We start from the raw sequence: 22,393 nt of genomic DNA, 5'->3' as shown, positions 1-22,393 counted from the left end.
GTGCTGTGGTGCTGCTCTAGCACTAAGCGAGCTCGGTCCCTTTCTCCCCTATGTGTTAAGCGAATATCTCACTTTCTGATTGGTTAGAAGTGACCTACGTTATAATAGAATAGGGGGGCGGGAGATACATCTACTCTTCGTCTGCGATATATATTTATATATTACACGCTGATAACCATCACTCCACTTCATATACAGAAACGAGAATCCCTCGATTTCTAAAGTTTCGATGGCTCCATTTCCCGAGGCACGCAACACGGGTCTTGCTATTAGATACCGTTTCCGATCATGAATTCCGACGAAGTCAGTAAACACCACGAGTGCAGCGTCTCGGCCTGGCTGCACCGTCTAGGGAAATACAGCACCCCTGGGATCGAGAAGCTCGCGTCGCAGTACCGCAACGGCGCCAAATGCCGCTGCGTCGAGGTCAAGAACGGCTCCTTCAACTGGTGCTTCAAAGTGGTGTTCGAGAATGGCGGGCCCACGTGGGCAGTGCGCTTCCCTGTCGCGGGCAATGTCATGCACGCCGAGTCCAAAGTGCAGCGCGAATACGCCGTCATGAAATTCGTCAGGGAGAAGACGGACATTCCTGTCCCCGAGGTTATTGCGTTTGGCGCGGCGTCAGATAATCATGATCCGGCCATGGGCCCGTTCATTATCACGGAGTGGGTTGAGGGCGTGCCGCTGAGCAGTCTGATGGAACAGCTCCCCAGACCGGCGCGGGGGCCAGTTTTGCGTACGGATCTCAGTGACGAGACGCTTTTCGCTATCTATCGTCAGGTAGCCAATATCATGTTGGAACTGTCAAGGCATAACTTCGACAAGATTGGCGCCCTGTCACTTGTCTATAATGACGATGGTACGCCTTCTTGGCCTGTGACATCTAGGCCCATGACCCTGAAGATGAACGAGATTGAGAGAGGCGGATATGTCACGGTGGATAGTACGGCGTTCTATAACCCGCTGCTCAAGTGTACATTTCAGCTAACCGTCTAACAGATCATGTACGAGAACCATTCCGAACCGTCACAGAATACGTTCACAACCTCGTGCAGCAAAACATCACGCATTTATTTGAGCAAAGGAACTCAGTCGACGATATTTACGATGCGCGGCGGAAATACATCCTTCGCCAGCGCGTCAAGAACCTCATCCCGTACTTCGTCGCACCAGAGTACGATTCCGGCCCGTTCAAACTCCTCTGTGATGACTTCCATCCCGGGAACATCCTCGTCAATGACAACATGGAAGTCGTGGCTGTCATCGACTGGGAATGGACGTACGCGGGCCCATACCAGTTTGTGTACTCGCCACCGCCGTGGCTCATTCTCGAGAACCCAACGTCGTGGACCGATAGGAGCGAGGCTCTCTACAAAGCGAAATTCCCGCTATTCCTCAGGGCCTTGGAAGAAGAAGAGGTGCGCAGAGGCACGCGGCTCCCGCCGGAACATAGGATGTCAGGACTGATGCGGCGGTCCGTCGAAGATGGGAAATTCTGGTTTAACGAGCTGATCCGCGAATCGTTCAATTTTGACGAGGATGTTCTGTGGCCAAATATCGAGTTGCTGCTTCAGAAGAGCGGTCTTGCGGATGTGGGGATCCCGAGCGACCAGGAGGTGGAGGACTTCGTGAAGAGGAAGATGCAGGATTTGGAGACATATAATAGAGATCTGCAGGTATTGCGGCGGAAGGAATTAGAGAGTGAGGAGGGGATAACTGAAACTTGGCAGGAGAACGTGGCTACAGAAACGAGTGGTGATGGTGGGCTCAGGAGATAAATAGGAAAAGGGAGAAGTAGCGGCCTAAGAAAAACAGGTGTCTGTAAAAAGAAACGCTCACGAAACCTTTCAACTATATATATATATATATGACTAACGTATAATTTCAATAGTCTATAAACCCTCAACTACCTTGTAACTAGTAAATCAAGTCAGAATCCATCAGAATCCAGAGATTGTATTCCAAAGAAATCAATCCTATACCGGTATTAAAGGATAGAGGACTGCGCTTTATGCGAGCATCATTTGAAATTCTAATTCCAGAGATGTAATGTTGATACCCCAAGATTATTACTACAGAATCCGAGATCTTCTCAGACTTCTCTACTCACACAAAGACTAAAAATTATCAGCCTTGACCCTAAAAGTCCTCTAGAGCCATCCATCACAAACCCAAGCACTTACAAGAAGAGTGTTTTTCTTATTTCTCCCTTATAACCCCCCCCCCCCCCCCCCCCAACTTCCCCCCCAACATCACCTTCCCACTACATACAACACTCCCCCCAGCCCATATTTCAAACAAAAATAAACAATCAGAAATTCATGTTCCTAACCGTACATAGCAGGAGTCGCGGATCTGAAGCCATTATCATAAACCCCGGCAAGTCTCCCCTCTCTTCAAAAACTGGGCTACTCGGACTGTCGTCTGGCTTCTTCTATTCTTCGATTTTCTGCGTCTAGCAGACCAGGCGGGTAGAAGAAGGAAGGAGAGCTGCGGAGGGTGCATGCATGCATTATCATATCCATGGGTTGAGAATCCGTTCTTTTTATATCTCAGGGGTATAAATAAACCTCATCATTCCACTTCAAGACTCTTCTTTCAACCAGGAGCGCGCTACACAGAGCCAGCGCTCAGGATCGGATTCTATCTGTAAACGGTCCAGATGTTCGACGATCCTCTTCATCGATCGCTGTTCCGAGACGACTTCAGAGCTCGGTGTCGTATTCCTCATTCCGAGATCAAATGTCCTTAGTTTGTTAGTCCCTCCTTCCTTCCACGCGAATCAGCTCCAGCTCCCGCGCGATCGCTCTCCGCGCTTCCCTTGCATTCATCCATCTACTCTGTGACGGGATGGCTACTGTCCCCGAGGCGTTCAAAGAGATACTCATGTCCGAAGAGGAGAAGCTCGATATCTCTCATTCACTTGTGTATCATGGTGAGATATCCGGGTTTGATATCGTTGAGGAATTCATCGTGGGGAGAGGATGCAATTCCGGAGCTGTTTGGAAGGGGGCGCGCTGCGGTACTACGCTTTCTAAGATTCCTCTGAGGATTTCTCGTCGAAGTTGGACTCCTTTATATGCCGTAAATGGAGATTACATGTTGGGAATGATGGATTATTGAGAAATTCTGGAGTTGGGATGATTGTGTGTAAAGTGGATTCTACAACTTGTATTGTTGAATATTGCGTTGCTATAGTTGGGTAGAACGAAGATGAAAACAGAAAACAACAAACAAATATAAACGAAAAAAAAGGTGCCGCCGCCGCTGGAAGTTATGAAATAAGAAAATTATTCATGGCGACCAGTGACCAGTCCACATAACTCCCTACTCGACAGAGTAAACAATGATAGCACTCTCAGCTAAATCAATCAAATATTCAGCAACCACCTGATCTGATTTCTTGGTAGAACTACGCACTCTATCCAAGGGGCACAAAAACTATAACATCAACCCGAACAAACATCACTCCATAACCTACAAGATAATAGGAGATCATAGCACCACCGAGCAGCCTTCCATACCGTTTTTAGTACCAAGTGCACACACACACATATACATATATATCATCATCAGCAACGATCTTCAACTCAATCAACTCAATCAATCAATCCTCAGTATCTCTGTACTTCGCCCTCTTACTTCTTAAACATTGACAAGTAATAGAATGATGCCTTCTCTTGTCCGAGTCCAAAATGAGGAATAGAGACTATCTACCCTTGCTACATAAGTACCGGGCACATGACTGTGGACGAGCGGAACAAAACATGACGAAAGAGAACGCTGGTTGTAGATAATCCAGAAGCTTTGTAGTGTTGTCTTTTCAAGGGGATTCCGTATTTCCTGATATGTCATGCTGCACTTGCGTCTGCCCGCCGTTGCCTCTCAGCGCTAGCTCGGCAGCTCCAAGTCACCCGCTCATACTCTTGCAAGTTCAGCCAAGCACTACCTACCTGGCCTTTCTCTGTTCAAATCACAGTCAAGTCTTCGATTACCCCATCGGATCAGGATATGGGTTGCCATGATGTAATTTCACTATCGGAAGTAGCCTATGTAGCCCCGTCATGTACGTGAGGCACCATTGAGAATGCATGCACACGGCTAACCCCTGCAAATGTTCCCCTTCCCTAGAATATGCCATCGTCCCCTCTGCATTTTCCATTCCATGGTGTAAAGACAACGTGTGTAGACGAAAAACCAGGCAAAGAAAGCAAAAAAGAAAACCTCCCCAGAAGCAGCCAACCATTCATATCCACCATCCCCATATCGTCGAAGTTGGATGCCGCAGTATGTGTCCACCGTCGTTGCAAGAGTCCCCGGCGAGCACTCCCGAGTCCAAGTAGACCACATCTAGCGGACATCCAACCCCACTCCATCGCAGATTAATCCCCCCCGGGCGTCCCCTCTTCCACAAAATTGAAAGCACAACGCAGGAAAACAACGATCAAGGAAATAAGGAGATGATGCACTGCAAAACATTTATCTGAGGAACATAGGGTCTGCTCTGAAAGCCAGATGACGATGCGCAAGACGTCAAACGGGACGAGCTTGTATGACCATGCTTCAGCTTTCTCCGTGACTAAAATGTAACCGGCAATTGTCGAATGATACTTTTGATAGTAACTCGATGATTTGATGTGCCGTATCAGGTTGCATTTTTGCTCCGAGACTTGGATGTGATGACATCGGCGCGCCGTTCGATGGCTTTGATATCGCTGACAATGCCGCTGAGCTAGTGATAGATAGCCAGTGGGTCATGTCATGTCGAAATCAAATCTGCTCGAGCCATTTGAAAAGCGGTAGTCGAAGAGTCACAAACAAAGAAAGCGTTCCATAAGAGATGAGTTTTGATGCCCGGGCCAGTACCGACTTGTGGGAGACACATTCAGGTATGGTCAGCGAGAGAGTGAGTTGAGATCAAGACGAAACCACCGCGAGTCGAAAGTCAGAAGACGATATCGGTCAAGGAGATTCGCCCAACGGAAAAATAAATCAATACCACTGCTGACCAGACTGATCCTCTCGCTTGGGCCGGTACGATCCAGAGGCATATCCAGTACCAGTTGCTGCACCTTTGGAGGCAGAGCGCAGCCTATTTGCGGAGACTATAGTGTCAGCCATCCAGTCAGCAATCTGTTCTCCCCGCGGCCAGCGTCATCGAAGCACACTAACGCGAAGAGGGATATTCCCTTACAAGGAACCGGGCTAGCGAGACAACTCACATCCTATCACTGCTTCCGACGGCACGGGTGGTATCGGGAGTGTCAACACCAGTTCCACGCTCGATCACCTTGTTGCGGGGTCTGGAAATGGCAGTTGGCTTGTTGGCACTGGAGGAATGCTGAGGGGTTGGTCCACCGGCGGTTGCAGCAGTGAGACGGGTGGTACGTCCGGGCTTCTCCTCCTCATCCTGGGCGGTCTGCTGGTTGGCAGCTTGGGCAATGGCCTGGGCATTCTTCTGGTACTTGTAGACGGTCCAGTCGAAGACATAGTCATACTGGAAACCCTCACGGACGAAGAGATCACGGAAGATCTTTCGGAGGTAGGAGTAATCCGGCTTGTCATCAAAACGGAGGGAACGAGTGTAGTTCAGGTAGATGGCAAACTCATTGGGGAATCCACGGCAGAGAACCTCAGTCGGGGTGGTCATCTTCTTCTCCATGATTCGGTCGTACTTCTGCTTCTTGGTAGCAGCCTTCAGGCCTTGCCAAGGAAGGGAGCCACGACAGAAGTACAACATGACATATCCGAGGGACTCCATGTCATCACGACGGGATTGCTCTGCAGAGTGTTAGCACTGGAAGAATATATGGATTACGACTATAACATACCGACACCCAAGTGAGTGTTGATGGAGGCGTAACGGGCAGTACCAGTCAAGTTCTTGTTCTCTCTGTAAGGGATGTGGAAGTGAGTCTTCGGGTCACGGTACTTCTTGGCCAAACCGAAATCAATGACATTGACTTGGTTTCCACGCTTGCCGATTCCCATGAGGAAGTTGTCGGGCTTGATATCACGGTGGATGAAGGACTTGGCGTGGATGTACTCGATACGGGAGATGAGTTGATCGGCAAGGAGAAGAACGGTCTTCAAGGAGAACTTGCGGTTGCAGAAGTTGAAGAGATCCTCCAAACTGGGACCAAGGAGGTCGAGGACCATGGCATTGTAGTCGCACTCGGTTCCAAACCAGCGGACAAATGGGATACCAACACCTCCAGCGAGGGACTTGTAAACACGAGCTTCATATTCGAGTTGAGGGTGCTTGGCCTTGACACTCTCAAGCTTGATGGCGATCTCCTCACCGGAGATGATGTTGGTGCCGAGGTAGATATCACCGAAAGAGCCGCTACCGATCTTACGGCCGATACGGTATTTGTTACCAACGCGAAGATCCTACAGGGAGAGATGGGTTAGCATGCTGACATTCAAGATGCGGGACGTAAGATGTAAGTGTATGGAATGACAAGAGGAAGAAGGGACTACACAAGCACAAGGCTGTGACTGAGCCCAAAGGTGACATGCTGCCATCCCGAAGAACTCTCGCACCAGCCACACATTGCTTGAGGGGGTGGCAAGGAAGTGTCCGCAGAGGCCGAAGAAAGGGAGTATAAACCAGAGGATTGGCTTTCGACTTGGAAGCGGGTGGATTCACCATAGTAGTCATCTTGAAGTTGAACTATGGACTCTGGGTATCGGACTGTCCGATACGCGAGTCGAGCAGATGTGGTTATGTATGAGGTATTATCGATCGAATAATCGGATCGTGGTTGATGGGGATGTGTATTGAGAAAGAAGGGGAACTAGAGGAAGGGTTTGTGTTAGTTGTTGCTTAGGTAGACCAGGCTGCTATAAACAACACGGAGCGGTGAGATAGATAGGAAACATGCCTTAAGCGGCTGAAGGCGGAAGAACGTTGAAACACAACCTGCTTATCCACCCGCGAAGCAGTAAATGGAGGAGCAGTATGTGTTTCGCGGTATGCTTCGCAGTAAGGAGTGTAGTTGGAGGAGCTGTGGGAGTTGGGAGGAGTTGTTGGATACGTACCTATCTTCTTCCTCCGAGGGCTGGACTGGTCGATGAGGGATTACCGACCGGAGACGGGGGCGCCACGAGACAGCTTCGACGGCGGGGGGGAAAACAGAGGGACGTGCAGGGCGACAGTTGATGCGAGATAACTCTCACGAACCCTCTGTGGAGAGCTGGTCGGCGGTGGAGATCTATCGAGGTTGATGAGGGGGGGGGAGAGATGGGGGGAGTTGTGGTGGGTTTGGAGGGGAAGATTGAATCGTCGTAGATTGATGGACGACGCCCAAAGATGGTATTTCTCGCTTACGGTCTAGCGTGGAGAGAGGCGCGCTATGCCTGTTCCGGCGCTAACCAAGGGTTTCCAGGCCTTCAGATTTGCGGCCTCAGGCTAGAATTTAGGTACGTCGATGCAAAAATAGATTTGCGGAGAAAGGCTTTTTTGCTTTATACTTTTGCTTTTGCTTTTGCTTTGGCTTTGGCTTTTACTTTTGCTGTTTTCAACAATGAATGCATCAGAGTCCCCTCTTGTCTTGCGCGTCTCGAAACACCGCGAATGATCGGGGTCCGGCTGCGGCATGGGGATTGCTACGGTGAGTGCGTGTGCCTTTGCGCTGTCCTGGGCTTCCCACGCCTCCGCCCTTTCTTGAGAGCCGGATCCAGCAACGCGGAAGAGTGGCGGGGATCCTCAAATTAGGAGCTGACGGCGCCTTTCAGGTGACATGTCCCGACTCTGGACTCTGGCATCTGGCATCTCTCTGGCCTTCGCCCCCTTCGCCTTTGCCTTTGCCCAACAAGCAGCGCAGCCCGACGACATGTCGGTTGGCCCACGCCTCCTACTTCATTCATGCTTCATGCTTCATGCTTCATGCTTCAGGGCTTCGTGAAATCTTGCCTCGCCTTGCACCGGCTGTCGTAGCCCGACGAATGATACCAGGGAGGAGGCGCTGGATGGATGAACCCATAACGTCAACCCCCATCAGCTGCCCGCGTGCACATGCAACGTGCAAGATGCAAGAGGCAGCAAGACCCTTCGTAAAAAGGGGGCTTCAGGGCTTCATCCCCTCTCCGGGTCGCAATGCATGATCCGCCCAAACCCCCCACTGATAGTCTGATATCCATCCGGCTTTTGAGGCCTCGTCTCCCGGATGCAGCCTCCCCTTTCCGCCTCGGCCGCCTGAGCCATTAAAACTCGTCGGATACTGAGGGTTTTAAGGGGTCCCAACTACTTTGCAAAGCCTCGATTCCATGGTCGACTTTTACGCGGTTAAACGCCCGTGTCATATCGGTTTCTCTTTTGTCCTTTTTGCCCCCCTCATTTTTTTCTCCCTTTTTTTTTTCTTTTTTTTCCCCTTTTAACATCTCCCGAGTTCCCCCTCCGTTTTCCGCCTTTTACGTTGCCTCTGCTATACATCTATCTCACCAACTTCGCCTCAGTGGCAAGCGGCGGTAAACCGACACAACAAGCCCCGTCCAATCCATCCAATCCATATCAGATGATCTCTCGCCCCGATTACAAAGCGCCAACCGCGCCAAGTAGTCTCGGTCAGGCGTCCCAATATAGCCACTCGATATCGCTTCAGATCTCGGATCCCGACACATTCTTTACAGACCCCGTCGAAAACGATTACCGTGTTAAGGGGCGGTCGGTTCCAGACTTTCGCGACGACGGCGGCGAGCGAGGATTAATATCCGGGCTTCAGCCTCAACCCAAGCTACTTCCAACGTTTGTCTCCGAAAAAAATAAATTAAATCGCTGTGAAATCAAATCAAAATCAAATATCATATCAAAAGATAAGATAACCAACATCAACATCAATATCAAAATTAAAATAAAGCCACAGACCCGCTCGTCCCCCGCTGCTATCTAAATCCTCCGAACCCCCCAACTCCCCCACCCCAAAATCAATCAATCAGCTGTACAACGTCTATAGAACCCTCCTCTCCATCTTCTAGAAGTCCTGTCTTACTACGTAGTGCTTACTGTACGGTGTATGTATCATGGTAACCTACCTACATACCACCGTACATATTCTTCGGTCCAAGCTTTCAAATACACACCTTTATCCTACAGCTTGATTTTTTTTTGGGAGGGTATCATTGTAAACGCCTCTTGACGGGATACCACCTCCTTGCGCATTCCTAGGGAGGGAGGGACCGGAGAGGGACTACACGCAATCACATCTGCTTCGAAATTTTTCTTCCTCTTCATAGAAGAGACGGGAGAGCTGATGATGCATATACCATACTTCCATACTTTATTCAACGAGCGCTTCCGTCCATCCATGCATGCAAGTCCTAGGTATTGTACATTAATCTTCCCAATTCGTCTTCGTCTTTTTTTCATGAGAAATATATGCCCTGCCATAGCGAACGACAAGAATCAGAACCGCTGCGTCTCCATCGTCTCTCTCGCAAACCAAATATACAAAGCGCAAACCCCAATTCCAAGAGACACCTCCCCGGCAGAAACTCAAACACTGGGGGGAAAAAGAACAAAGAAAGAAAGAAAACCTGCGGGTTGAGGGAAGGGGAAAAAGTAGTCATCCAAACAGGAGCGAACCCGAATCCTGGCTCCATCACTGGAGAGCGTGATGAGCGAGAAATGAAATGGGAGGCATTCCATGCCGTCCGTAACAATTGAGATCGTGAAGTTGTATCATCCTTGCCAGACACCGTCTCTGGCTTCCTCTTTCTCTGCTTGACTGTCCTGATAAATCAAATCAGGTTGGTCAGATCAGATTAGGCTCCACCGTCGTCGGACTTGACGCCCTCTCCTCTGACCTGTTCGCCTTCCTACTCCTTGCCACGTCTTCCTCAGCATCCAGCCTCTTCCTCCAGTCCGCTAAACTGGAACTTAATCCGACAATCTTGTCACTCTCTTGTGTCGTCGTTCGTTGCAGCGGCCTATCCTCAAAATCGAATGTAGTATTGCTCATGCGGTAATTCTTATTCGTCGTCTCCCAATGCGTCCTCAGCGTCTCCAGCTCATTCGCCAAGCTGTCGAGCGCCATCGACGTGCGATTCCCGCCCTCGAAAAGAGAGTTGTCGGATATGCTGTCGGCGCCGGAGAGGCTGCGTTGGTGATTTCCGTTTCCATTTCCACTGGCGCTGGGTTCAACACGTTGGGATTGTCGCCGGTAGTTGTCGACCGAGTGTTCAACCTGGTCTAGCAATAGGGAGACCTTCTGCTCTGCGTCCTGGGCTCGCCGTTCAAGTAATGAGTTCTCGTGTTGCATTTGTTCGATCTCTGCTTTCGATTGTTCGTTTAAACTAGCAAGCTGTCGCGACAGCTCCTCGTTCTCCTGCTTCAGATGGTCGCGCTCTTGTTTTGCAGCCTCTAGCTCATTCCGAACCTCGGTCATCTGCTGCTCAAGTTGTGAGACCGAGGATTTGATTTGTTCTTGCAGACCCTCTATTTGCTTGTTCAAAGCAGAACGCTCTTCCTCCCATCCAGTATTTGCTTCCAAAGCTGCAGATCTCTCCTCGGCTTCCGATAGCTGCTCCTTCATTCGAGTATTGTCCGACTTGTATTTTGCCAACTCATCCTTCATGCGCTTGAGCATCTTCTCCGTGCCCTTGACATAATGAACGGCGGATTGGTAATCATTTTCCAGTTGGCTCAACTTGTCGCGGTAGGTGTTTTCAGCTTCTTGCTCCCGGCTTTCGTAGTTTGCCTTGAGCTCCTCTTTGGCTTGAATGGTGGCAGAGAGCTGTTGTTCCAGTTCACGGATACGTGCAGGATCAGGTGTGTTCGAGCCTGACAAAGGAGATGAGAGGCCACGTGCTCGGGAAGCAGCGCCTGGGCTGATACCTCGTTCCCCGAGAATGTCCTTCAGGGTATTGTGTTGGACGTGGACGGCATTGGTCTCCAACTGTTGGTTCGCGAGCTGGTGCTTCATTTCCGAATTTGATGCTTGAAGTGACTGGACTTCTCGCATTGTTGATTGAAGTTGCTTTCGAATAGACATACCTTCCCTGCTTGCTTGCTCTTGGTAAGCTTCCAGGCCAGCAATCCGCTCTTCCGCACTGCGTAATTTTTCCGAGGCAGTGTCGGCCGCGGCTTGGAACTTTCGGGCCAGTGCATTTGCAGCCTGGACTTGGCCTTGAAGTGCCACGACTTGCTCGCTGGGTGTGATGTCTGTTGATCCAATTTCACGTGATGCGACCTTGTCGAGGCCAGATAGGATAGCCTGTTTATGAGTCCTAGCCTCATTTGCATGATGCTCTGCCAGTTCTTCCGCGTCTCGAAGTCGTCGCGTAGCGACTTCGAGCTCCGAAGTTGCAGTCTCGTGCTCGGCCTTGAGCGTGCGTAGTCTGCTCTCGATTTTCTCTCGCTCGCTACGTTCCTCTTCAAGCTTACGCTCAAGCATATTCCTCATATCTGCAGAGGACGCAATAGCTTCTCGTAGTGACTCAAAAGTGTCGCTGTGGTCCTTCGCTGCTTCCTCGATTTCTTTGTGGCGGGATTCCAACTGCTCCTTTTCAGCCTGGAGCACTGCCACTGTAGCGACAGCCTCTGCGCAGACAATTCCTTCCTCCCTCGCCTTGATCTGTAACTCGTGGAGCTCGGCTCTTAGACGTTCTACCTCAGATGAATTCTGCTGCTTGTATGCCTCCAGTTCCGTCATCCGATTCTCAGTAGAGTTGGCTGTGTCCTCCGCAAGAGACCTCGCTCGCTTCTCGGCTTCAAGCTCCGAGGTCAAGATTTCAAGCTGGTTCTTCAAGTCTTGCTGTTCCACCAGCGCCGCAGCTAACTTCTTGCTGATATCTGTAGATCTATCGGCTGCCATCATTCCAAGGTCACGAGCATCGCTGTCCGGTTGAGGCGTGCTGCTTTGGCTACCGCTGTGTGCAGCAAGCTTGGCCTTGGCATAAATTGCTTCATTGACAGCTGTATCTCGTTGTTTCTCAACCTCCGCGATTTGCTTAGCTGCAATAATAGCTTGCTTGTCGATTGAGCTTTGGACGTTTGCGAGTTCTGCCTTCATCGCTATCAACGCCTCGATCAACGGCTTGTCCTCGTCGTCAAAGGATTCTGCGGCTCTCTGATCCAGTATTGGACTACTTGAGGGATTCGGAACATAACCTGCTTTTCGAGCAAGCTCCAGCTCCGATGCATACCAAGCATTTCGATTCTTGGCAGCATCCAATTCCTTGAGCAAAGCAACAGTTTGAGAATTCCTAGCAGAGCCTCTCCGACTCAGCGGGTTGCTGGTCTGTCTAGATGGAGGTGGAGGTGATGAAGCGCGGTTTGTGGGAGCCTTGAGCGACGAATCAAGTGTACTGTCAACAGAACTCTGTTGCCGGGCTTGTCGCAATTTTGATCCAGGGCGCGCAATGGCACTGTTGCTCGTAGCCGGCGACTCGTTTGATACTGGTTTCGACATTTGAGCCGCTTGGGTCGGCGTACGTCGTCCATTGATAATTTGGGGCTCCCGTGACTGAGGACTGTCTCTTGGCACTGGCGACATCGTTCGATTTTGCTGTGGTGATAGAGCCATATTCTCGGGCGGAGGGCTTCGAGTGCTAGTATCTACCGGAGGACCGAATCCCCTTTCCGGCTTACCTTGCGGCTTACCTCGTCCATTTGCCATGGGAATTGGGCCATTAGACCGAGGAGTCGGTGCTGCTTGCTGAGGCGGAGGGCCTTGTGGTGCTTGTGCTAATGATGCTCGGGGTAGCTTAGAACCTGCTTGCGGTCCTTGCGGCTGGGCTGATCCTGGTGCCACACCGTTCATATCGTTGCCATTCATGCCGGGTTGACCACCTCCTTGACCACCTCCACGGGGGAAAGGTGGGAAAGGCCCTTGGGCCATAACACTCTCCCTCATTGGTCTCTCTGGTCCATTTAACCTCTTTGGATCAGGAATTCCCGAACCATCGCGAGAACTCAATCCTCGATTTGGAGCCATACCAGACTTTTCAGATCCACTGGGACGCCTTGTACCCGGGAGACGTTCTGCAGAACCCTGTTGGGTTGGCTGGTCGCTAGGGTAGCGGATCTTGCTTGTATCAAGTACATAGACGGTGGCAAGATCTGAAGCCTCCCTTGTAGCTGTGCTCGGTTCTCCAGCCAAAACGACAATTTGCTTTCCATATGCGGTCATGCTATGGCCGGATCTCGGCGAAGGTGAGGGGCCCATATTTTGGAAAGTATACCAACGCCTCGTAGAGATTCTGAACGATGCCAAGTCCCCTAGATCTGCCCCCTCTTCAGTCCGTCCACCGAAAATATACATCACATCGTCTACAATCGCGGCTGCGTGGCCTTCTCGGGGGGCGGGGATATATCCGATACAATCGAGGGAGGTCCAGGTATTGGTTACGGGGTCGTAGCACCAGACGTCGTTAAACCATTGTAACCCATTTGTTCCACCAAATCTATTATCAAAATTAGTATCGCAATGCACTGCCATCCCGCAGAACTTACAGGTAAAGCTTCTCGTTGTACGTCACAACAGTGTGATTCGTTCTCGCAGGAGGCACTTGGCCAATTGGAGGGCCTCCTTCGTCAGTATTCCGGAGGAGCATCTCCCAGCGATTTGTAGGAACCTGCAATTGATTCAGGTCAAAGGCGACCAGATCGTTCATGAAGTATCCCTCCACTTGACCTCCAAACACGTATATCTTCGACCCAAGTATGTTCAGCGAGTGCCCGTATCGACCAGAAGGTCGGGGCCCTGCGGGCACTGCCCTCGACCATTGCCGTGTAGCTATTATGATCAGCATAATCTCTGGTTATATCAACATCCAACATACATGTGTTCAGGAGGTATAACGTCTCATCTAGAACGTCCGAATCTTCCATCTTTGTATCTCCTCCATAGACAATGAATGCATTCCCAACTAAGAGAGCAGCATGCCCTACTCGAGGTCCAGGCCCTTCAGCTGTTGTTGCAAGCGGGTAGCATGCCATATTCCCTCCTGCCTCCACCATCCACAGATCACCCTTCACTGTGGAGCTATTTATGAGACCTCCCATTAAATAAATATCACCCTCTTTAGATGCGCTCGAGTTAACAGCCGCGCCATATCGTGGGAAGGGACTGGGATGTGCGGTCGTATAGGTCATCCGCCGTTTCGACCAGGGATACAAGGAGGCATTAATATTCGGATTCATCTGTTGACCTTGCTGTGAAGGGGCATTTCGCGCCTACATTCCGAAAGAAATCAAAAATAAGTATCCGAGGACCAAGGTCTTCATCACGCATTGCGCATGTCACAGTATTGGAAATGGGCACTCACAGGAGGTTCTTGCGCCTGTTCTGGATTAGGACCTCTCCGGCCATTCAATTGCTCTGGGCTCGGGGGAGTTCCTCCCTGGAGCGAGTTCATCGAATTATTTACACTGCTGCCCGGTGTCGTCTGCTGCACCGCGCCAGCACCCTTCTCATTTTGCAGGCGTCCATTTGGACTGTTCTGCAGAGGCGGCTGTGGTCCTACGGCCCCGTTCGTGGCATCTTTCAAGGTCTGGGCTTTGTCTGCATTCTTCTTGCTCTTGAAAAGGAATGCCATCGTGCCATCCGAGGCGGGCAACTTCCTATGCTATGCCAATGTGCGGCCGAATCTGCGGATGTTCTTTTGGAAAGATCGTATCTGCTTCGTGCGATTGAAACGATGGCCGGTCGCGAGGTTGTGCGAGGAGAGGTGTCTCAGCGAATGCGCAGGGTATGGGTTGGTTTGGAAAGGAGAGAAGCTGGGGGGGAGCCTTCGATCGGTCGCGCGCAACGTCCTCGTCGGAATTGGCACACCGGGGGATGCGATTTCCTGGCGGCCGTCGAGGAGCAGGAGCAGGAACGAGCGATGGGCAGATTCGAGCGGCTGGCAGGCAAAAGGGACGACGACGATGTGAAGTTGATGGCTGGAAATTGCGGGTTATGATGGGGGTTGGGCTGAAGCCAGAGACAGGGTGCCCGTCAGTGAGGGCCGCCAAAATAAAACAAGCGTCGCCTCAACAGCACCAGGAGAGAAAAATGGACCGATATTACCAATAATCGCAGCCAAGGAATGAATCAAGTATCAACGAGAGAGCTGCGGATCACGGTCACGGATGTCGGTTCTGCCCAGGACGAACAGAAGGACGGAGGGACAGAGGGACAGAGAGGACAGAATTCGGGGGAAGGACAACTTTCTTTCTCCTCGTTGACTTTTTCTTTCTTTTCCCAGAGTCCCCATGCACCGTACCCCTGACACCTCTATGTCGAACCCTTACTCGGAGAGGCAAAGGGGGGGCTTGTTTCATCGCAGGAGGAGCCATTTTTAAAGTTATCCGGCCGGCTCAGAATTGGTTGATAGAAAGCCCTTGATCTATTTATGACTATTACTACTCAAGTACCAGTAGTATTACTGTATTATTACGGAGTACCTCTAGGCTCTAGGCTCTTCGCCTGTCCTTTGCCCTTATTTGCTTTTAACCCTTTAGTAAGGGAGTCCGGAGTAATGGTTGATCCCCCCCAAATCCCCCTTTTCTAGCTTACTACTGCTGTTCCCCTTTCCCTGCAGATGCCGAGGCGTGGGTTGGCGCAAGTCGACCGTCCTCTGTAAGATATGTAAGATATGTCTTTGATACACATGTATCCCGCTGCCCAGCCTGCCCTTTGTGCTTCCTGCCCAGCCCAGTCTCACAAAGGCCAGAGACATCCCGCACGCTGTTCCAAGCGACCCCTTCCCACATTATTAGCGACGTATACGCCATGAGTAAACCCGTAAACCTGAGGATATGTACGGAGTACTTCTCCCTAAGTCTTGGCCCGATCCCAAGAGAGCCAGCCCCCCCCAGCTTTCCAAGTCTCCCCCTATAGGTCCAGGAGACGAGACGACTGCACGCTTCCAGTGATCCGGAAGATCTCGCTACTGCAAGGGAAAGAAGCCTCAGAAACTCTATCACACCTCGGTTTATAGTACTACTACTGTACTCCGTACTGTAGAAGTAGTCACATACTACTGTATGTACTGCGCCCTCGCCGTAAAATCATCGATGTTTTCTGGAGCGCTTTGCCTGTTATCGATAAGCCTTGCAGATATCTAGTCTCGTACTTGCTGCGTACCGCGTACGCTGTACCCGTTTGTACGCCGTAAGCTGTACGCTGTGCATAGTATATATACGGGCAGCATTGTATCATGGACGGCAACTGGTTCCGAATGGCAACACTGCCCACACAAGAGCATACGTCCTTGCAAGCTGGCGACAGTTCCTATAAATATATAAAAATTAGAATTATTGGCCAAGCTGTGTACGGAATAAGGAGTACAGGTACCGTGTGCTGCCAGATCATTTGATCACATCAGCACCGGAGGGTTCCCGATCAACCGTTGATGGAGAATGCAATTGGCCGTCGCGTGGGCTGGGATGACCAGTAAACTAGGCTCTGGCGCGTAGAAACGATGCTGCGCGGTAGGACACTGTATCACGGTGAGACTTGTGTGTATGCCTGAATACCGTAGATACATGTGCAGAGGACGGCCTCAATAAATGCAGAGAAGAATCCAAGAGCTGCACTGCTGTCAGGAACGGGTTCATGCAGACAAGAAGGGTTCTACGCTTCTCTTTCAGAGCCTTAAAGATAAAGGGCGATAGCCACGAATAGTAATAATCTGATAATCAGTGATAATCAGTGAGTGATAAGCAGGACGATAATCATATCTTAGGTTCTTTGGTAAAGTACTGTACAGGAGGCATCCAAAAGGACCAACTTACCCAGCCTCAACCAAGGGACAGTGCTTCAGCCACACAGCAGCACCGCCACACTAGCCACACTTCGACTCGACTCGGGTCAACTCGTGTGTGAGGCTCAACCCGGCTAAACTCGTGACGTGGATCGATATCTTTAACTCGCAAAACGCGGAAGTTTGTGCTGCGAAGGTTGACTGAACATGGAGAATTAATCGCATGCGCCGGAAGTTCGCATGCAGACCCTCACTTACGCGTTAACTCCAGCTCTTCTGATATATGCCGACTGCTTGTTTCTTTAATCTGGGTGAAAAGAAAGATCGAGAGCTCCTGTAGGTCTCTTCTTGTCATGAAAAAGAAGTAGAATCTCGGCGCATGTGGGAATCTATTGGCACCGTTTGCCTGGCTGACTGTCAATAGTCCATATAGTTTCCTTTCTTTCTCACACTGCGGCTCTTGTCACCAATCGAACCCAGAGCGCATCCCGTCCGACTCTTCTCACGAGACCCATGAACACCTCGACGCTTTGAGAAGGCCTGCTTCTCACCTCCAGTGACCATGACGGCTGTTGCGGTCCAACGCAGCGGAGCTCATAGATCGCAGCAATATAATCATCAAGCCACATCGCACGCTTCTAATGGTTCTTCCCACCAATCTCGACCTCCGAGCTACACTTCATCTCCTGCCGGACAAACCCCGCGACAAGAACCTGTCATACAAAATGGCACGCCAGCTATGACGAATCCGAGACCTGCCGTCAGTAATGACCCGGTGCAGAAGGTGAATGGGGATGCCTCTTCATCTTCGGATCCAGATCGCGCATCTCCCACAGTAGTAAATGGTGCCGCCACATCAAACGGCGGAACAGTACGGAATCGCAGATCGGTTCAACAACCTCGCCCTACCTTGCCGCCCTCCGCTGAATCTTCCCAAGACGAGTCGGAGATTGATAGGCCAAGGCGCAGACAGAAACCTCTGCTTCAGAGGTCGAAGAGTGACTATGGCCCAAGAGGAGACGAGAGGGAGGCACAAGTCGAGGAGGAGAGACATGATTGGGGAGCACGACATGGGTTTGAGGACCATTATGCTTCTGAGGAATATGTTTCGCAGCTAGCAAACGTAGGTTACGCTTTCCTTTCCGCTGTCTGAACTCTATTCTGCCGCATATCATGGGGCGCGCCCACCGCGTTATTATCTACCAACACTTTAACTACGTTGGAGGTTTACCTGATCCCCGTCTCTGTTTTGGATATATCTTACAGATCTGACACCATGACGGATTTCCCCGATGATGGAAGCCCCCCCTCTTTCATTCCAGAAACTAACGAATATGGGGGTTTTTGGGATTATGTGGACGAGAGACGCGGTTCTATGCGTCAGACCCAAGAACGATTCACAGAAGGTCGTGCTAGGCGCGGCCATGTCATATCCACATTCAGGTGGCCAAGTATTGAATTGGACAAGTATGCTGACAGGCAAAAACAGAATTGGTACATGTATTTCACAGACAAACGTCATGAGACGACAGGTAACCCAAAACCGTTGACTGACGACCTTCAAGACTGGCGGATGAAGGATCGCCTGAAGACCGTCTCGGCTGCCCTGGCAATATGCCTGAATATTGGCGTTGAGCCTCCGGACCAGCTGAAGACTGTCCCTGGCGCAAAGTTGGAAGCCTGGCAGGACCCCACACATCCTCCGGTACAGAAAGCCCTCGAGACTATCGGCAAATCTTTGCAGGCTCAATACGAAACCCTTGCAATTCGAACAAGATACAAGCAATATTTGGATCCGTCAGTAGAGGAAACAAAGAAATTCTGCTTATCGCTTCGCCGGAATGCGAAGGATGAGCGGGTTCTGTTCCACTACAATGGTCATGGAGTACCAAAACCGACTGCCTCTGGTGAGATTTGGGTTTTTAACAAGAACTATACACAATACATCCCGGTCTCTTTGTACGACCTTCAAGCATGGTTGCAAGCACCGACTTTCTTTGTTTGGGATTGTTCTGATGCTGGCAATATCCTCAATAACTTCCACCGATTTGTTGAGAAGCATGAACAAGAAGAGGCGGACGCATTGGCAAAGGATCCCAATTACCAAGTTGTGAACTTCCGGCCTTACATTCATCTTGCAGCTTGCGGCGTCAAGGAAAACCTTCCAACCAATCCTCTCCTCCCTGCAGATGTATTCACATCATGTCTCACGACACCAATTGAGATGGCTCTATGGTTCTTCGTTCTACAGAATCCCTTACCATCACAGATCACTCCTGAAAGGGCGAAGAAGCTACCGGGAAGATTACAGGAGCGAAGAACACCACTCGGGGAACTCAATTGGATATTCACTGCTATCACTGATACTATAGCATGGACGACTTTACCCAGACCCTTATTTCGGAAATTCTTCAGGCAGGACCTTATGGTCGCTGCTTTATTCCGAAATTTCCTCCTGGCACAGAGGATCATGTCAGCTTATGGTTGCCATCCTCAATCGTATCCTGAGCTCCCTGACACCCATCAGCATCCTCTTTGGGAGAGTTGGGATCTTGCTGTAGAGATGGCGCTCGCTCAACTCCCCATGTTGGAAGAAAAGGAGAGTGGAGTTCGTCCCGACTACGAATTTCAGAATTCGAGTTTCTTTACGGAACAGCTTACGGCATTCGAGGTGTATCTTACACAAGGTGCTGTCACCCACAAACCTCCAGACCAGCTCCCAGTTGTCCTCCAGGTTCTTCTCAGTCAACAGCACAGAGTGCGAGCCTTGATACTTCTAGGGAAGTTCTTGGACATGGGTCCTTGGGCAGTCAACTTAGCTTTGAGCATTGGAATCTTTCCATATGTGTTGAAGCTGTTGCAGTCAGCTGCAACTGAACTGAAGCCGGTTATGGTTTTTATCTGGACAAGAGTTATGGCTGTTGACATTTCCTGCCAACAAGATTTACTCAAAGACAGTGGCTACAACTACTTTGCCCTAATCTTGAAGCCGAATGAGGGTCTTCCTGTCGTTGATAGCCTGGAGCACAAGGCTATGTGTGCATTCATTCTTGCCATGCTTTGCAAAGGATACAAGCAGGGTCAAACTATTTGCAATCAAACAGATGTCATGTCCTATTGTTTGGTGCATATACACAACGCCGACAATCCATTATTGCGACAATGGGCGTGCCTGTGCATCAGTCAGCTGTGGAGCGATATTCCAGATGCCAAATGGCGAGGCATCAGAGAAAATGCTCCTACTAAGCTAGCTTCCCTGGCTCGAGATCCCTGCTGTGAGGTCCGGGCCGCGATGCTGCATGCCATGATGACGTTCATAGGCATCCCGGATCTAACTGACGAGGTAGCACGAATTGAGGAGACGATATCATGGAATGTAATCGAGATGGCCAATGACGGGAATGCCATGGTTCGAAAGGAGCTCCTGGTTTATTTTTCCAAGTTCATATGTCGTTATGAGAACAAATTTTGGGTCGCTGCTTATGAGCAACTCCAGGAAGAGCGCGAATATCGTCAACACCCACCTATGGATGATGGTAATGACCACAAGATGGGTCTGCACTATGCTAGAATGGAGAACCGCAACCTAGATGGAACGATCAAAGCCACGGCTCACGGCATCGCGCACAATTCGATATTTGCGGCAGTGTGGAAGCACGTTCTTATTATGGCCGTCGACCCTCATCCTGAGGTTCAACGCAATGCCACCATTATAGTAGATTATGTCCATTTGGCGATGCTTAAGTCACCCATCGGAGGACCTGCACAAGTCATCATAGACGATATTAATCGCCGGTTAGCAAAATCAGCTGCTTCAAATCAACCCTCAGAAACGCGACCTAGCACACCAGCACAGCAAGATTCGACGCCTGCTCCGACAATGCAACCAGGCCTCCTCAAGAGAACTGCAAGCTACTTGTTTACCTTGCCATTCGGTGGAACTTCAAGTGCTGAAAGTTCGCCCCCTGGTTCAATTGGAAGAAATGCTCCTGCTTCTCCTACTGGCCCGCGGAATCCCTTACCTCTCCGATCGCGACTCCCGGCAGATTTTAATGCCCCCCCAGACCAGAATGATACTACATCAACCTCTGGGACATATCACGCAGCAGCGGAGCCAGTGTCGGGAGGATTTGTGCCTAGAAACCTATCCGTCTCTCCAACGCTGCCTTTAGAGAGCACCTTCTTGGACTGGTCGATCGAATATTTCCGAGAGCCTCAAATGAAGCCCAATGAAGCCGAAGAGCCTGGCAGCACTGATTATAATGAACGTTTATGGAGACGATCTAGGAACGAGGCTATCTTGAGGGACACTCAGCCCCAGAAGGAGATTGCAGGAAGCGGCCGGTGGAACCACGCTGCAGGCTTTTTCAATAATCAAAGTCAGCCCTCGAAGATGACTCTTCATCAATTCGAGGACCATCTTGCTGTCTCAGATGACCGAGATACGATTTGTATCTGGGACTGGAAGAAACAAGATCGACTAAATAGATTCTCGAACGGCAATCCCGTAGGCTCCAAAATCAGCGACCTCCAATTTATCAATGAGGATGATCAAGCCTTCCTGCTGACCGGGTCTTCAGACGGTGTGATCAGAATTTACCGGAATTACGATTCCGAGAAGAAGATAGAAGTGGCATCAGCATGGCGGGCTCTCACCCATCTTGTCCCAAGTAATGTTAATTCAGGAATGGTCTTTGACTGGCAGCAAGTAACCGGAAAGCTGCTTGTAGCTGGCGACGTGAAAGTAATCCGCGTCTGGTCTGCGGACTCGGAGCTCTGCAACGTCGACATCAACGCCCGCTCCGGCTCGTGCGTCACCTCTCTCACTTCCGACCAGATGACGGGCAACGTCTTTGTGGCTGGCTTCGGCGACGGCGCTATCCGCGTCTTTGACGCACGAGCTAGGCCGCAGGAAGCCATGGTCAAGAAATGGAAGGACGAGAATGACCGAGTTTGGATTAAAAGCGTGCACATGCAGAGGGGTGGGCAGAGAGAGTTAATGAGCGCGAGTAGGAATGGCAAGGTCAAGTTGTGGGATATCAGGATGGATGCTCCCTTGCGAGTTTTCAAGACCACGGATCATACGCTTAGGACGGCGAGTACGCACGAGCATCTTCCCGTCTTTGCTGTGTAAGTCCTCTCTTCTCCCCCAACCCCGAAACTTTGGGCTGACATCTGGGTACAATAGTGGAACGGGTAACCACACCGTAAAAGTCTTCAATTTCGAAGGCAAGGAACTCTCGCGCGTCGAACCCTACTCCAGTTTTCTCAACCAGGCACGGCAGTCCCCCGTGACAGCCACGGCTTTCCATCCTCACAGAATGATGCTGGCGGCTGCTGCCAGGGGCGATAATCATATTAATCTCTTCACATGCGTGGAGCGGCGAGGAGGATTAGCTGTTGATCCTTGATTTTCCGATTTTCCTTTTTTCTCCCCATCTTTCATCAAGATGGATTACTCAAGCAGAGAGGGGGGAGGGGCCATTTCTTTTTGCACAATCCGAGCAGAGAACAACGTAGTAGACTCTGAAGCTTTATTAGGCAAGGGAGGGGACGGAGATGGGTGGGAAGCGTGATCTCTCTTCCAGCGTTGGTTGGGCTTGGCTAGCATTTTCGTGGGTGGCTTCCTATTTGGGCTTCCCTGGCGCCGGATCTCCATACATGGCTGGCGTTGGGAATCAATCGTTGGCTGGTGCATTTT

The 22,393-nt window shown here is 50.5% G+C and overlaps 4 protein-coding genes across 4 annotated transcripts; 2 read left to right on the top strand and 2 right to left on the bottom strand.

Annotated features, from left to right (window-relative positions):
- Positions 1-333: 333 nt before the first annotated feature.
- M430DRAFT_85376 (hypothetical protein) lies at positions 334-1,751 on the top strand (the record flags this gene model as incomplete). Its single annotated transcript, XM_024869631.1, has 2 exons — positions 334-943; positions 1,000-1,751. Coding segments are annotated over 2 exons (1,362 nt in total), but the record flags the coding sequence as incomplete, so codon positions are not given.
- Positions 1,752-5,048: 3,297 nt separating this feature from the next.
- Positions 5,049-6,959, bottom strand: M430DRAFT_172069 (hypothetical protein). Its single transcript, XM_024863626.1, has 4 exons — positions 6,888-6,959; positions 6,653-6,800; positions 5,832-6,393; positions 5,049-5,781 (listed from the first exon to the last, which is right to left on the bottom strand). The coding sequence occupies exons 2-4, from the start codon at positions 6,662-6,664 to the stop codon at positions 5,219-5,221; spliced, it is 1,137 nt and encodes a 378-aa protein (XP_024718516.1). The 5' UTR covers positions 6,665-6,800; positions 6,888-6,959; the 3' UTR covers positions 5,049-5,218.
- Positions 6,960-13,347: 6,388 nt separating this feature from the next.
- Positions 13,348-14,805, bottom strand: M430DRAFT_172019 (hypothetical protein). Its single transcript, XM_024863623.1, has 5 exons — positions 14,272-14,805; positions 13,786-14,179; positions 13,579-13,739; positions 13,457-13,529; positions 13,348-13,407 (listed from the first exon to the last, which is right to left on the bottom strand). Exons 1-4 carry the CDS (start codon positions 14,539-14,541, stop codon positions 13,479-13,481), a joined length of 876 nt encoding a protein of 291 aa, XP_024718515.1. The 5' UTR covers positions 14,542-14,805; the 3' UTR covers positions 13,348-13,407; positions 13,457-13,478.
- Positions 14,806-17,254: 2,449 nt separating this feature from the next.
- M430DRAFT_52809 (hypothetical protein) lies at positions 17,255-21,826 on the top strand (the record flags this gene model as incomplete). The annotated part of the gene is made up of 2 exons (XM_024868330.1): positions 17,255-17,815; positions 18,182-21,826. The coding sequence occupies 2 exons, from the start codon at positions 17,255-17,257 to the stop codon at positions 21,824-21,826; spliced, it is 4,206 nt and encodes a 1,401-aa protein (XP_024718514.1).
- Positions 21,827-22,393: the final 567 nt, after the last annotated feature.

Source organism: Amorphotheca resinae, assembly GCF_003019875.1.
Source record: "Amorphotheca resinae ATCC 22711 unplaced genomic scaffold M430scaffold_10, whole genome shotgun sequence".
In the NCBI taxonomy this organism is placed as follows: Eukaryota; Fungi; Ascomycota; class Leotiomycetes; order Helotiales; family Amorphothecaceae; genus Amorphotheca; species Amorphotheca resinae.
This window is presented reverse-complemented; position numbering and strand designations above follow the sequence as displayed.